The sequence below is a fragment of the Ooceraea biroi genome, chromosome 6, assembly GCF_003672135.1.
Source record: "Ooceraea biroi isolate clonal line C1 chromosome 6, Obir_v5.4, whole genome shotgun sequence".
Lineage (NCBI taxonomy): Eukaryota > Metazoa > Arthropoda > Insecta > Hymenoptera > Formicidae > Ooceraea > Ooceraea biroi.
The window spans coordinates 1,848,941-1,861,619 of record NC_039511.1 but is presented as its reverse complement, the minus strand read 5'-3'; the positions used below and the strand labels follow the sequence as shown (position 1 = coordinate 1,861,619).

General features: G+C 46.1%; 3 protein-coding genes across 5 annotated transcripts; 2 read left to right on the top strand and 1 right to left on the bottom strand.

Moving 5' to 3' along the window:
* Positions 1–435: 435 nt before the first annotated feature.
* LOC105276423 (ATP-dependent Clp protease proteolytic subunit) lies at positions 436–2,124 on the top strand. Of its 2 annotated transcripts, none has more exons than XM_011334015.2 (5): positions 436–551; positions 920–1,064; positions 1,178–1,312; positions 1,397–1,787; positions 1,863–2,124. In XM_011334015.2, exons 2-5 carry the CDS (start codon positions 1,029–1,031, stop codon positions 2,006–2,008), a joined length of 708 nt encoding a protein of 235 aa, XP_011332317.1. In that variant the 5' UTR covers positions 436–551; positions 920–1,028; the 3' UTR covers positions 2,009–2,124. The 2 variants fall into 2 exon arrangements, with proteins under 2 accessions (XP_011332317.1, XP_011332316.1); XM_011334014.2 differs by lacking the exon at positions 436–551 and adding an exon at positions 558–720.
* LOC105276422 (protein limb expression 1 homolog) lies at positions 2,084–5,594 on the bottom strand. Of its 2 annotated transcripts, none has more exons than XM_011334012.2 (4): positions 4,649–5,594; positions 4,103–4,287; positions 3,654–4,009; positions 2,084–3,575 (listed from the first exon to the last, which is right to left on the bottom strand). In XM_011334012.2, the coding sequence occupies exons 2-4, from the start codon at positions 4,257–4,259 to the stop codon at positions 3,171–3,173; spliced, it is 918 nt and encodes a 305-aa protein (XP_011332314.1). In that variant the 5' UTR covers positions 4,260–4,287; positions 4,649–5,594; the 3' UTR covers positions 2,084–3,170. The 2 variants fall into 2 exon arrangements, with proteins under 2 accessions (XP_011332314.1, XP_011332315.1); XM_011334013.2 differs by lacking the exon at positions 4,649–5,594 and adding an exon at positions 4,430–4,642.
* Positions 5,595–8,156: 2,562 nt separating this feature from the next.
* Positions 8,157–12,073, top strand: LOC105276425 (G1/S-specific cyclin-E1). The gene is made up of 3 exons (XM_011334016.3): positions 8,157–9,165; positions 9,626–10,226; positions 10,305–12,073. The coding sequence occupies exons 1-3, from the start codon at positions 9,152–9,154 to the stop codon at positions 11,052–11,054; spliced, it is 1,365 nt and encodes a 454-aa protein (XP_011332318.1). The 5' UTR covers positions 8,157–9,151; the 3' UTR covers positions 11,055–12,073.
* Positions 12,074–12,679: the final 606 nt, after the last annotated feature.

Below are 12,679 nucleotides of genomic sequence, written 5' to 3'. Positions count from 1 at the left end.
CTATTTTCCGTTGATAGATCAAATATAAAATATAAAGAGATAGGTCAAAAATATATTAATATTATTAATATATATATATATATATATGTAAAATTGGTTATATATATATATATGTAATATATATAATGTGTATATATATATATATATGTAAAATTGGTTTTGATAACCAATGATGGTTAACATTAATTATAATATTTGCTAAGCGGTGTATTTATTTATATTTATCGCATTTCTCTGAACAGCATCATTATAAAAACAATTATTTCTACATGCCATTAAATCATCCTATTGGGAAATAAAAATTTCGAACCTGCCATCGGCTCACCTAAGGTAGACGATTTACCTAAATGTTTTTCAGCAAAAACAATGGAGGCTCGTAACGGGATTTTGTGGAACTAAAATTAGCATTATATTTAGGATAGAAACTTTTAGTAATATACTTAGTTCTCTGGAACTCCACTAGAAGTTTCCACTGTCTTCGATTGAGAGTGTAGTAGCACAAACACTGATATGTCAGTCGAAACTTTATTTTCAAGTGGTACGACTCAATGGTATGTTGGAGTTTTTTATTTTCGAATAGTACGATTTAATGGCAAACTGGAGGAACTTTTGATTTTTAATAAATATCGCATAGTGAAGTAAACAAAGTTTTATCGTCAAGTAATGTGATAACCTGGTCGCTGTAACACTTACTCGTGTCTTATCACGTGTGCGGCAAAGGTAAAGCGGAGCAAGTAATTTAATGACAAATATCTGATAATATGCAAGAGGAAGCGGATTTATTGAGCAAAGATTCTCCTTTCCTCTCGCACTCGTGTATTATCTCTTGACGAATTTTTCAAATTTATTTAATACTGTGATGAACGTTCAAATTGTTGTTATAGGTTATATAGGATTTAAAAATTGTTTTTCTTTACAGTGCAGTAAATTGCTTGATCGCAAGAAACCGCGAGTGACATCACATGCCGAACATTCTTTTGAGAATATTCTTTCCGTAGACAGTTGTGTCACGTTATACCTCTGCGAAAATGTTACGCAGAATGAACAATTTGCTGCAGATTACTGTAAGTGTGTTGTTTACACAGGACAGTTTTAACAAACATGAATATATGATAACAGTTGTTACGCAGAATACAAAACGTGTGATTCCATTAACGTAATCTTCTTCCTCTGGCAGGCATATGGACACAAAATGGCCAGTAGACACTTAAATTTTGTGCCCATCGTAGTGGAGCAGAGTGGACGCGGTGAACGCGCGTACGACATCTACTCGCGCCTCCTGAAGGAGCGGATCATCTGTCTTATGGGTCCGGTATGACGCAACAATTTCTATCAATTACATAACATTACTGCGGAAGGGTACAGTTATAAAACGATCCATCTGTCTTCCCGTCAGATCACGGACGACGTGTCGTCCGCGGTGATCGCTCAGCTCCTCTTCCTTCAGTCGGAGAGCAGCAAGAACCCGATCCACCTGTACATCAACTCGCCCGGCGGCAGCGTGACGGCGGGACTCGGAATTTACGACACCATGCAATACGTTTTACCACCGGTCTCCACGTGGTGCGTAGGTCAAGCTTGTTCCATGGCTAGTCTGCTCCTGGCAGCGGGGACCAAGGGCATGCGCCATTCCTTGCCGAACGCCAGAATCATGACGCATCAGCCGTCGGGCGGCGTGCAGGGACAGGCGACGGATATCCAGATCCAGGCCATGGAGATCCTCAAGCTGAAGAAGCAGATCAATGAGCTGTACGTGAAGCACACCGGACAGGATTTAGAAAAGATAGGTGCGTCCTTTCTCTCGTCGACGTTTTCCTCCCTGCCTCGCACATTTTTGCGTGAAATAAAATTCTTTCTTGCAGAAAAGGGCATGGAGAGGGACAACTTCATGAGTCCGACGCAGGCCAAGGAGTTTGGACTGATAGACAAAATTTTAGCACATCCTATGCAAGAGGAGGCTGCGGAAACGGCGATCGAGGAAACCGACAGCGCAGCAGCCAAGCCTTGATATCGCTCAGCGCCGGACGGTTGTACAGGGAAATTTCATTGTTACGTCGCGACAGTTGCATTAAAAAAAATATGTGTATTTATCAATATTTAATAATAATAAAATATTTATAAAACAATTATAGACTATATCCTATTCAACTGTGCTTGGGGGGAGAGAGGGCGGTACATTCACCCTTTCTCGATCGACGTACATATAAAATATACCGAGTTGCGTAACAGTAATATGAATGTGTGAGTATCGGAATAATACGCGAGCGCCTACTTTTCTCTCCTTCTGCCTTCTGCGTCTTCAGAATCGGAGATAAAGCATGACGTCGCTTATAGGCGAGTATCCAGCTTGCAGTACATAAGACCTATTCACCCTAAAGTGTATTATCGTGCGCGAAAAAGTTTGCCTCCGTTGAAGTTTCATAGCCTGATACGTAATTATGCGGAATTAACACGTTTATATTTTATAAAGCCGTAAGAATCAACGTATCACATTGCCCCTTTTACCTACCCTGTTTCACGCGTTTCACCGTCTTGAAATTTTAGAATACGTTAATGAGAACGTCACATGCACGCACGTGTGCATGTGTCCAATTTTTGACTCTTTCTCAAGTACGCCCCTTTCTCAAATGCATATTAAAAAATTTCATCCGCTCCTTTAATCTAACTCGATCGTACCCCGATCGTAACAATTGAAGATCAAATCGTACAAGATATACCGATAATGGAAGACAAAGAGAGAGCCTTGCGAAATATATATATATATACAAGTACATACGTACAAAAGTAAATTTGATATGTAAAAAATGCGAGTGTGCTCCAGTCGTGCGCGCATAATGTACCTTTTTTAACTCCTAATAATGGCAGTTATACACCTAGCACTTTTATACGTAACATATCAAGATATCCCAAAAGTTTAAGATCTATTATCACCAGGAATGCTTCATAAAGGAAAGCTCTATAAAGAGATATGCTTCGTAAGAAGGACGGAATAGTTTTTAAAATTAGTCCTTAGAAGAATCAAGCAGAACCGTCCGCGACGGACGGTCGTCGCGGCCGGGCGTGTCAATAAAAATAACTATTCCCCTAGCAACTAGCATCGTCCCTCGAAAGACCAGTCTCCATATTTGCGCGGTCGGCTCGCAACCTCGGCGAGAAGTCCGCGTTGGGATTTACTGCGGGCACACCTGCGCGTGTGCGAGCATCAGTATGTCCTTCTTCTCTTTTGGAAATCTAAGCTCGCGTCCCGCTAACCGCGCGGTCTCGAGCTCGCGCTCGGCCAGGGCCAGTTCCATCGCCACGACCCCGCCGCCGCTCTCGTGCTCCCTCGCCACCCAGTCCAGCGCCATTTGGCTGCGCATGTCGTCGTCCAGGGCGCGGTGACTGTAGTGCGCGACCACCTCCTGCCTGCTGCACTGTCGCTCCCTCATGGCCTTCAGGGAGCCGTTCCAGTGAAGCAGCTGGAAGACGGTCATCAGCTCTTGGAACTCGAGCATCGTTTTGCCGCGGTTGCACTCCAACATGAAACGAAACGCGCCTATTCCGGTGTTCGGGTCTTCCTTCTCGTCGCCGCTACCCTGAAAATGCGTACACGTGAGCAGGGGCATTCTCTCGTCGAAGCACTCGCGAGAGACGCGACGAACGATTCGCCGTACTTTGTTCACTTGTGCCTGGCTACCGACTCCGTTCGACGTCGCCGAGGGCTTCGCGAAGCTGGCCCTCGCCTCCGCGACAGCTTTCTCGATGAAGTCGTCAGTGATCTTCCTCGACGGGTGCTCGTTGAACACGGAGTTCATCAGGGCAATTTTCGCCGCTGACCTCCGTGCCTCCGCCTTCGTGGGGCAATTCTGAAAACTCCCGAAGCAGGACCCTCCGGGAAGCGTGACGTAGCAAACGTAAGGCGGATTGGCACCAGGGACGGACTCGTAAATGACCAACGCGCCGTTTCGCAGTTCTGTTCCTCTGGCTTGCTTCATTTGCCAGAATTCTTGCAACGCTTCCACGACATTGACTGCATACAGAGAGCAAGCGATGTCATAGAAAATTGAAACCACTTACAGCTAGCTAAAGAGAGAGAGAGACAAGAACAAGAAATTCACTTTACCTCTGCCGTAGCCTTCGCTGTGCTTGGCAAAACTGTTAACAACCGCGTCCACTGCTTCCCTCAAGACTTGCTTGGCGCGAGCGTCCACCAGTCCACCTGTGACCCCCATGTTTTCAGAAACACGAGATTTCGTCTTAACTGGCATCATGCCTTGCATTACTCAGAAGTTCTCGCGTTCATTTACTCTGAAAGCACAGGAAGGCGCACCTCATCATTATCTAATCCCCAAACAACGGGAGCAACCTGCATATATTTTTTTCTTCACTGCATCGCGATTTTTAACAAAGAAACGTCACGAAACGTCGAAAAAAAAAAACATAAACCTACGAAGGCATCCTTTCTGCCGAGGACCATGAAAACTGAAACAGGCAGCGCGCGACATCGAGAGGACATCCGCACCCGCGAGTGACAGAGGCCCCGCGAGAAGATTCCCACGCGTGTGACGATCGTCGCCGTTCGTTGACACTCGCAGCCCGCGGATCGCGATCCGCGTCCGCGTCGCCGACGCGACGCGACGTCGCGGCGCTCCTCCACGTTACTACTCACCGGAGAATCGGTGAGACAATGCTGCGTGCGCGCACACCGTCCGCCTGGTGACGAGCGTCGACGCTCGGCACGACGGGCGTTGCGTCACGGATGCTGCGCGACAACGCAGGGACCGCAGGCGAGGGACGACGTTGTGGCATCGGGCGCGACGAGGAGACCCAGGAGGTGCAGTCGCGCGGGGCAGATTCCCGGATGCCCAGGAATTCGCGTAAATTACTCGCCGATCGCGGCGCACCGCACCGAGCGCCGCGGGATCAAATTGCAAGACACATATAACGCGTTTAATGGCCCCGGACCGCTGACGATTTCCAGAAAGCCAGGAGCGTAGGGGGGTCACGCGAGTACCCCGTCTCCACCCACGGGTCTTGCTTTGTCGCCGAGGCCTCGCCAATCGCGCGTCAAATATATCCGCGTGTGTGTGTGTGTGTGGTGTGCGCATCTTTCTCCTCTTCTTTCCTCTCTCCTTTCCGCGGCGTTTCCTTTTTTCGCTTTTGAGATGCGACGATGGCCCAGGAGCGTGCGCCGGCGGGCTGGCTCCCTGACTCGCGTCCTCTGACGATTACGTTTGAGGAACTGCGTACGGTAAACGTAACGACTGTAATTAATACGCGGCCGAGGAATTAATCGGCCGCGTGTAGCGATGGCGTGACGTTACGGCGCGAGAAATCTTGATTCCTCGTTTCCCCGAACAGTCACTTTGCATACGTACATCGGGCATCGGACATTCGATCGTGTGTAGTATTGTGTTCAGAAGCTTCTTTTTCTCGTCGAATCGGCACGCGAGCTCCTTCCGCACAGACACATTGAAAACGCTAAGAAAACGCGCACGCATTGAACTCGATCTTCCATGGAAATCAACCCATACAGCACCGATTAATACAGAAAGCTTTCAGGAAGGTTTTAAAATCATTTCAAGATTTCACGTTTCATATGCAACATTTCTGAAAGGATTCCGCAACATGTCATATGAAATGTTGCAACAGAAATGTTTCTAAAACCTACCACATGCAATAAATTTGAAAAAATGTGAATATTGTAAAAAGTAAAATTATACATATATATATGCCTAGACCAAGTATTCGATCTTTAGTGAAGCTAACCAGTTGACAAAAAAATGCATTATCTTCACGTATCCTTTTTTCTTTCAAATATAAGTGTTGGTTGAACAGAGAATTATATATCTATATAATTCTTTCCTTTTAATCAACTATTTGGAGGAAGAAAAAGGAAAATATATAATATAAGAATGGCTCTTTGTCAATGTGCCAACAATTCACGCTTTTTAAAGGGAAACTTGGTGAATACTTGGTTTAGCTATGTATGTGTATATCTATATATCTTATATATATAGATATACATGCATATCTATATACATCTTATATATATCATGTATCTTTTTCATTAAGCATATTTCAGAAATCATATTTATTATATTAATTAGATTGCAAATATTAAATAAAAACGTACAATAAAAATAATAAATACATTTTATATATAATTTTTATTATAACTTTTTAGTATTTGCAATCTTCTGAATACTCGTATAATAAATTTAAATATAATTTCTGAAGTATTTTCGATTTATTTTAATAAGAGCTTTGTAATTTGTGTGCAACATCATAGGAAAGTTTCAAAATTATTTCAATTAACCTTTAGTAATATATCAAGAGAAGATTTCAGCTATTTTAATAATCTTTCGGCAATATTTCAGAAAGGTTGCAGATTGATCTATATACCTTTCAGCAACCTTTCCATAAGGTTTTGAATGCAAGTGTCGCGGACATTTTGCTATTCCGGAGTTGTCTCATAACTGTTGCAGAAACATTTTGCAATGTTTATGAGATGCTTTCATCTGTCAGATGAAATACTTCCGAAATATTTCTGAAATGTTTTCGTGCTGTATGAAAAGTGTCGTATATAAAATTATGAGAACGGCGATGTAATTATAATAAATATATAAGAGCGTCAATTATATAATTATAATAAATATATTCTACACTATATCTATGTATAGAATTTCTTCAATTACCGTCTCGTTGCATTCTGTTAAATAATACTGTTGCTGGCAATTAAAAAAAAAAACAATATAAGAAACCAGAAATTGAAAATTGAAAATTGTGCAACGAAAAGTCACGTCGTTTTTATTCCTTGCGTTCCTTGTGTGTGCACGCACACTGTCTAGGATTTGCTTATATATAACACGCGCGACATTATCAGAGCAACCTGAATAATTTGTGAGTCAGACGACGGGAGGTTCTCTGCGAGGTGGCTCGGCGATAAGCGCGCCCTACCGTGGCTTGTCTGGAAACTCTAATGTGCGTGTAGGTAAAACAGCGCTATGTTATTATGCTCGCAGCGCGGTAAATTCAAAATACCTTCTTTTTAAGAAATCCTCTTAACGTGTATTCCAAATCGGCAGAATGCATGAAGCGGGGAACAGAAAGTTTAATTTTTTAATAAATTAAATTAAACGTTAATTTTGCTTGTTGCAATATTCTCTATTTCTATTCATTCAAAAAAAGATTGTTTCATTTCTTTCACGTAAGCAGCGGAATAATGCACGCAGATATAACAACAGCACGCGTTGTAATTATTCTTAAGCTCAGAATTATTTAAACATTATGCTATCAACGCTCCATTTCGCCACTCATTTTGCCACCTGCCTGAAATTTTTTTTCGTACATACTTAAGGGGATGCTGGAGCTGCTAGTGAACTATTTTTTCACTATAGCGATGGTAATTGTAGTTTCGAAAATTCTCTTTATTGCTTGTGCAGAATAAAAAATCCTTTTCCACAAATGAAGTATAGATAGAAAGAAAGTCCGCTCTACAGGACTTTATATTCAAAATGGAAAAAAGTTAAAAACTTGCATTTGTCTCTTCTAACTTTTTTCCATTTTGAATATAAAGTCCTGTAGAGCGGACTTTCTTTCTATCTATACTTCATTTGTGGAAAAGGATTTTTTATTCTGCACAAGCAATAAAGAGAATTTTCGAAACTGCAATTACCATCGCTATAGTGAAAAAATAGTTCACTAGCCGCTCCAGCATCCCCTTAACCATTACATAATTTAGATACTCGTTACATAAATAACGAATTCTACATAATGGGAAACTAAGTAGATAAAAATTCGCCGATTTATTCGCGCCGCAACGAGTCAACGACCGCGTTGAATCGCGCTCGATTCGTGATCCTCAATCGTGAAAATCCAATGCGTATCAGTAACTTCCGCGCGTCATGCTGCGAATACGTGGCAAGGCATTCCTAGCGGCCGCCGGGAACGACCGCGCGCTCGCGGAAGTAGGAAAAGCCCGCGCACGGGCTGCGGCAGCGACGATTTACGCGCGTACGTTTCCCGCGTGGCCGGCGGCCGCGGTGCAACCGTGTGCATAGGTACGTGCCTGCGACCCTGTGTGTGTACGATGGATCAGCTGAGCGCCAGCTGTGCCGCGCGCCTCGGCCAATCAGCGGCGAGCGTAGCGGGCGGCGAGGCGCTCACCGTTCCGGCGTTCCCGCGAAACGCCAATTCACAAGCGTGCATAAGCGTACGCACTTCGCGCCACGGCGTGAGCGTGAGACGTGCCTCTGCTTCCTCGTGTCTCCTCTTCGAGTGGTATAATTGTTCCGAGTGTGCATCCGCGACTACGAGTGCGTACTTTGACAGTGAACCATCGATGTGAGTATCGTTGACAGAACGACGAGACGAATCGAGCGGGACGTACACGGATGTGCGCGACGAACGACCGCACGGCTTCGGCGGGCACTCGCGTCTTCCGCTCATTGCGCGCGACCCTTCGGACCTGATGCATCCGATGCCCCCGGAAGGTACGTGTCCGCTGCTTGATCGGCGCCGATTATTGCGCTGCACGGGGTGATTTTACCCGAGGAAGCCAGCCGACAGGTGTTCGCCGTGATCAGGACGCCGATCGCGGAGTCACGCATTGGACGCCCGGAGAATTCAGGATCCACGTGCACGGGAGGCAGTGCCCAGGAAAGCGGGCATCGTGTCGGCGTTGCGCACGAAGTACGCCACGGAAATTTGCCAAAATCTGCCCCCTCTTTGAGGTTATGTGGCGCGTATAGAGGGCGTTACGGTGCACGCAGGGGTTGGTCGTCCTTTCGCGCGCTGCTCTCCCGCGCTTTGACATCCACGTCCCTTATTTTTATCGGTGTACCGTGATTTTCGGGCACGCGCGCCACCAGGAAGGGCATGTAAATAAATCGAATGAATTTCCCGAGCGTCGAAATTGCCGGCGGGCGGGAATCGTGAGTCGACACGTCGAATCAAGGCCCGCCAAGAGGACGTGCATTATGGCGATCGGATGCGCGTAGGGATTCGCGCGCTCCTCCACTTTTCGCCGTTTTTCCAAGGAAATTGTCGCCCTTGCCCTGGAAAAATCGCGCGCAAGCTTCATCGGGGAACCACCGCTGCCGCTGGCACTCGGGGAGAATTTATTCCGTGACCAAATAGTTTCTGTACACGTCGACAATCCCGCGGCAAGATGCCACAGACCAGGTGAGTAATCGCTGTTCCATTTGGCGTAAAAATTCTCGTGTATCTCTCTCTCACGCTTTTAGATTCGCCTAGCGTGCGATAAAATCGACTCGGCGTGCATTAACTGAGTGATTAGATATACATTTTTCTCCTGCGCGCTCGAACTTTACGTCTATAACCTTCTTCCTTGGCAGATCTTCTTTCGTGGAACTTTAGCAGTTTTGCCTTAATAATATAATAATTTAGCACGTGCCGGCTCTCCGGCCAACACTATTCGCGACATAAATTTGCAAACCAGCGGTATATTGGTCCCAGAAAAATTTCGACGCCCACTGAACTTCCATGCTCGAGTTGTAGGCAACACCTTTGATGATTTTAAGAGACATTTATCCTGTTTACTTTATACGTTGCTGTTTCAATTGTTGACGCCGGAACGTCAAAGAGCATTGCGCAGTGGGATAAATCTCTCTTGTGCTCTCAGTTTGCAGGAGAAGAAGTCGTCACAGACCTATTTACAAGGCGGCAAGGCACAGTCGTTAAAGCGCAAGAGGCGCGCAACAGAGCTCTCAGAGGACTCGGAGAACATATATCCACCTAGTAAAGTGTCTCACGTCTCATACTCCGAGTCCTGCCACACCACACATTCTTTAGACAATGCGTGCACTCCCCAACACCAGACGTCTCCATTGAAGGAACAGCAGGAGCCGGCCACGTGGTCCGAGTTGAGAACTGCAACCTGTTTCTTGACACCGTCGGCGTCTAATGCCTCCAACAGACCTAGTCCATTACCGTGTCTTCCTTGGGCTGATGGCTCCCAAGTATGGTCGCTCATGTGCCTTGCGGATCAGAAGACTCTGGTTCAAAGGGATCCAGAAATGTTCCAGAGGCATCCGACACTGCAACCACGGATGAGAGCGATTTTGCTGGACTGGCTGATCGAAGTCTGCGAAGTCTACAAGCTACATAGAGAGACTTATTACCTTGCGATGGATTACATAGACAGATATCTCTCTACTCATCACAACGTACCCAAAAATGAGTTGCAACTCATAGGCATCACTTGCCTTTTTATCGCTTCTAAGGTTTGTAAATTTCTTTTTCGCGCTCTGGCTATTGATCGAGCGACGTTTGATTTTCTGAGACGTTTTGCATTTTCGTAGGTCGAAGAGATCTATCCACCAAAAATCGCGGAATTCGCGTACGTTACTGACGGAGCCTGCACGGAGGAGGAGATCCTTGGAAAAGAGTTGATGATCCTGAAGGGACTCGGGTGGAATCTCTCCCCGATAACCGCCCCGAGCTGGCTCAACATTTACATGCAGATCGAGTCGAGCGACTCCACCAGACCGACCACCTTCATATACCCACAGTATGGTGGACTGCAGTACTCGCAAGCGGCTCAGCTGTTGGACCTGGCGACCTTGGACGAGGGTTGCCTGAAATTCCCGTACAGTCATATAGCCGCGGCGGCGCTCTATCACACCCAGGGAAGGGAGTATGCGTTGAGGGTGTCTCGACTCACGTGGGAGCAACTCGACCCTTGCGTCAAGTGGCTCACGGCGTTCGCCACTACCGTGGCGGAAGAGGATTCCCAAGCTCTTTTAAGGTCCACGTTTGCCCCGTCCGAGTCCAACTCCGGATCCGGGCTGAAGGCTACCGTACCCAACATCGTCGTGGACGAGTCGCATCGCATACAAACTCATGTGGTCGACTTGAATATGCTGGAGAAGGCTCAGCAACGATTGGCCGGAGACATTGCGAGCGGCTACGTGAACGACTCCGACACGAACGTCGAATCCGGTAGACAAAGCCCGAACGAGAGCGGCTGCTTACTGACTCCGCCGTCCAGTAGCCAAAAGAATTCGCCGGTACCAGCGTGTCCGACGCCACAGTTACATCCTTACACATAATCAGCTGTTTCGTTTCACGGGAAACTGAGTACTCGGCGCGGATAAATTTTTATTTGCTGTATTTGGTATTGGCGATCGGGAGGATTGCGCGAGAGAACGTGAATCGAGTACTCCAGGGCGAAGGGGTGCTCTTAGGTGCACATACGCGGGGATTAATGTCGGGTTTTTTGACACGTTATTGTAAATAATACGATGCTTCCTAATTACATCCGTCATTTACGCGAACGATCGCAGTAATAACGATAGCTTTAGTAATAACGATGGGAAAGTCAGTAAAAATATCGAGTGTGTTTAATCGAGGAAGTGCGGAAGGTAACGCGAAATTAATTAATTTAACATCACCTTAATTCATTTACAGACAGATAGAGGAAGTGCCTCATATCAATGCATTTGTAAACTTAAATAGGAGCCGTGTGTGGCTACTCTCTGTGATTATACCCCTGCAGTGAAACTTCGCACTTTACAGTTAACAAATTAGGATAAATTTATGTTTATTATTCTCAATAAATGTAAACGTAAAAAAGATAGATTAATGTGTATAAGAAGTGCCTTTAAATAATTATCTGTCCATGTTTGAGAGAGAGAGAGAGAATTATGTTTGCACATACGCATGCGTGTGTGTATTATGTATGAGAGAGAAAGGGCCAGCGCGAGGGTTGTAAATAATATTTTTTATATAATTTGCTTTATTGTAATACAATGTGTACGACTGAATGTGTTCGCCGTGCTGTATGAGTGTATTTTGATACGTATATTCTAAAGTCCTGCCGCAAAGAAGAAACAGTCGCCTTTATTCTTAAAATCGAGCGAGTAAATGGTGAGGGATGAACGGGGTCGAGGAAGAGGGACTCGCGGAGTGTGAAACAAAAAGAAAAAGAAAAAAAAGAAAGACTATAATCCTTAATAAATAAGCATTAAAATTGTCTGGTGGTGTCGCGCTGTCTCGCACGTAGTATCGCGGAGGTTTATACACATTTGTATGAAGAGTTTTTGACAATAAATACCCACAAATCTCTATACATAGTGTTTATCGCGACGCGGTGTCTCAAATTTCCCAAAAACCCGTGCCGATCGATTCCGTTTCCTTTTCAAGAAAATTTCGCCCGCGCGTCGCGATCGAATCGATCACTCCAGCGACCAGTTCCGAGACTTCCGAGCCGAGTGAGCCTCCTCCGCACTCCCGCTCCATTTTGGATCTCAAAGGCAACGCGGGGATCGGAAAAGGAAGTCGATCCAGCCGCCACGGCCAGCGAGAGCGGGTCGACTTTGGCGCAGCGTGCGCGGGAACGACGCAGCCGGCTTCCGATTTCAAATTGAACGACAATCGATTAGTATCGCCGCGCAATCGAGTGGTCTCGATACAGCGCCTGCCTTATCGGCCGGCGGGAACGTGCGAGTGGCGCCGCGGTGTCGCGCCGCGGAACGCAACGGCGCGCTCTGATTCGTCGCTCCGTCCGCGTTCAAGTTTTGTCAAACGGCTCGCCGCGGCCGTTAGTCGAGCGATCGCGAATCGACGAATTCGTTCACGCGCTGCGAGCGGCGGTGTCGAGGCCCGTGCTGCGTCACGTCTACTGAGGATTCGCGCGTTTGCCGTGGAGAGTTCGCCGATTTCCGATGCGTGCACT

Excerpts from the sequence above, each read along its gene's own strand:
- LOC105276425 (XM_011334016.3), top strand. Across the intron at positions 10,227-10,304 it reads GCCTTTTTATCGCTTCTAAG|GTCGAAGAGATCTATCCACC; the intron begins GTTTGTAAATTT and ends GCATTTTCGTAG.
- LOC105276423 (XM_011334015.2), top strand. The coding sequence starts at position 1,029 with ATGTTACGCAGAATGAACAATTTGCTGCAGATTACT. Across the intron at positions 1,065-1,177 it reads ACAATTTGCTGCAGATTACT|GCATATGGACACAAAATGGC; the intron begins GTAAGTGTGTTG and ends TTCCTCTGGCAG. Across the intron at positions 1,788-1,862 it reads ACAGGATTTAGAAAAGATAG|AAAAGGGCATGGAGAGGGAC; the intron begins GTGCGTCCTTTC and ends TCTTTCTTGCAG.
- LOC105276422 (XM_011334012.2), bottom strand. The coding sequence starts at position 4,259 with ATGCAAGGCATGATGCCAGTTAAGACGAAATCTCGTGTTTCTGAAAAC. Across the intron at positions 4,010-4,102 it reads CAGCGAAGGCTACGGCAGAG|TCAATGTCGTGGAAGCGTTG; the intron begins GTAAAGTGAATT and ends CTCTGTATGCAG. Across the intron at positions 3,576-3,653 it reads GCCAGGCACAAGTGAACAAA|GGTAGCGGCGACGAGAAGGA; the intron begins GTACGGCGAATC and ends ACGCATTTTCAG.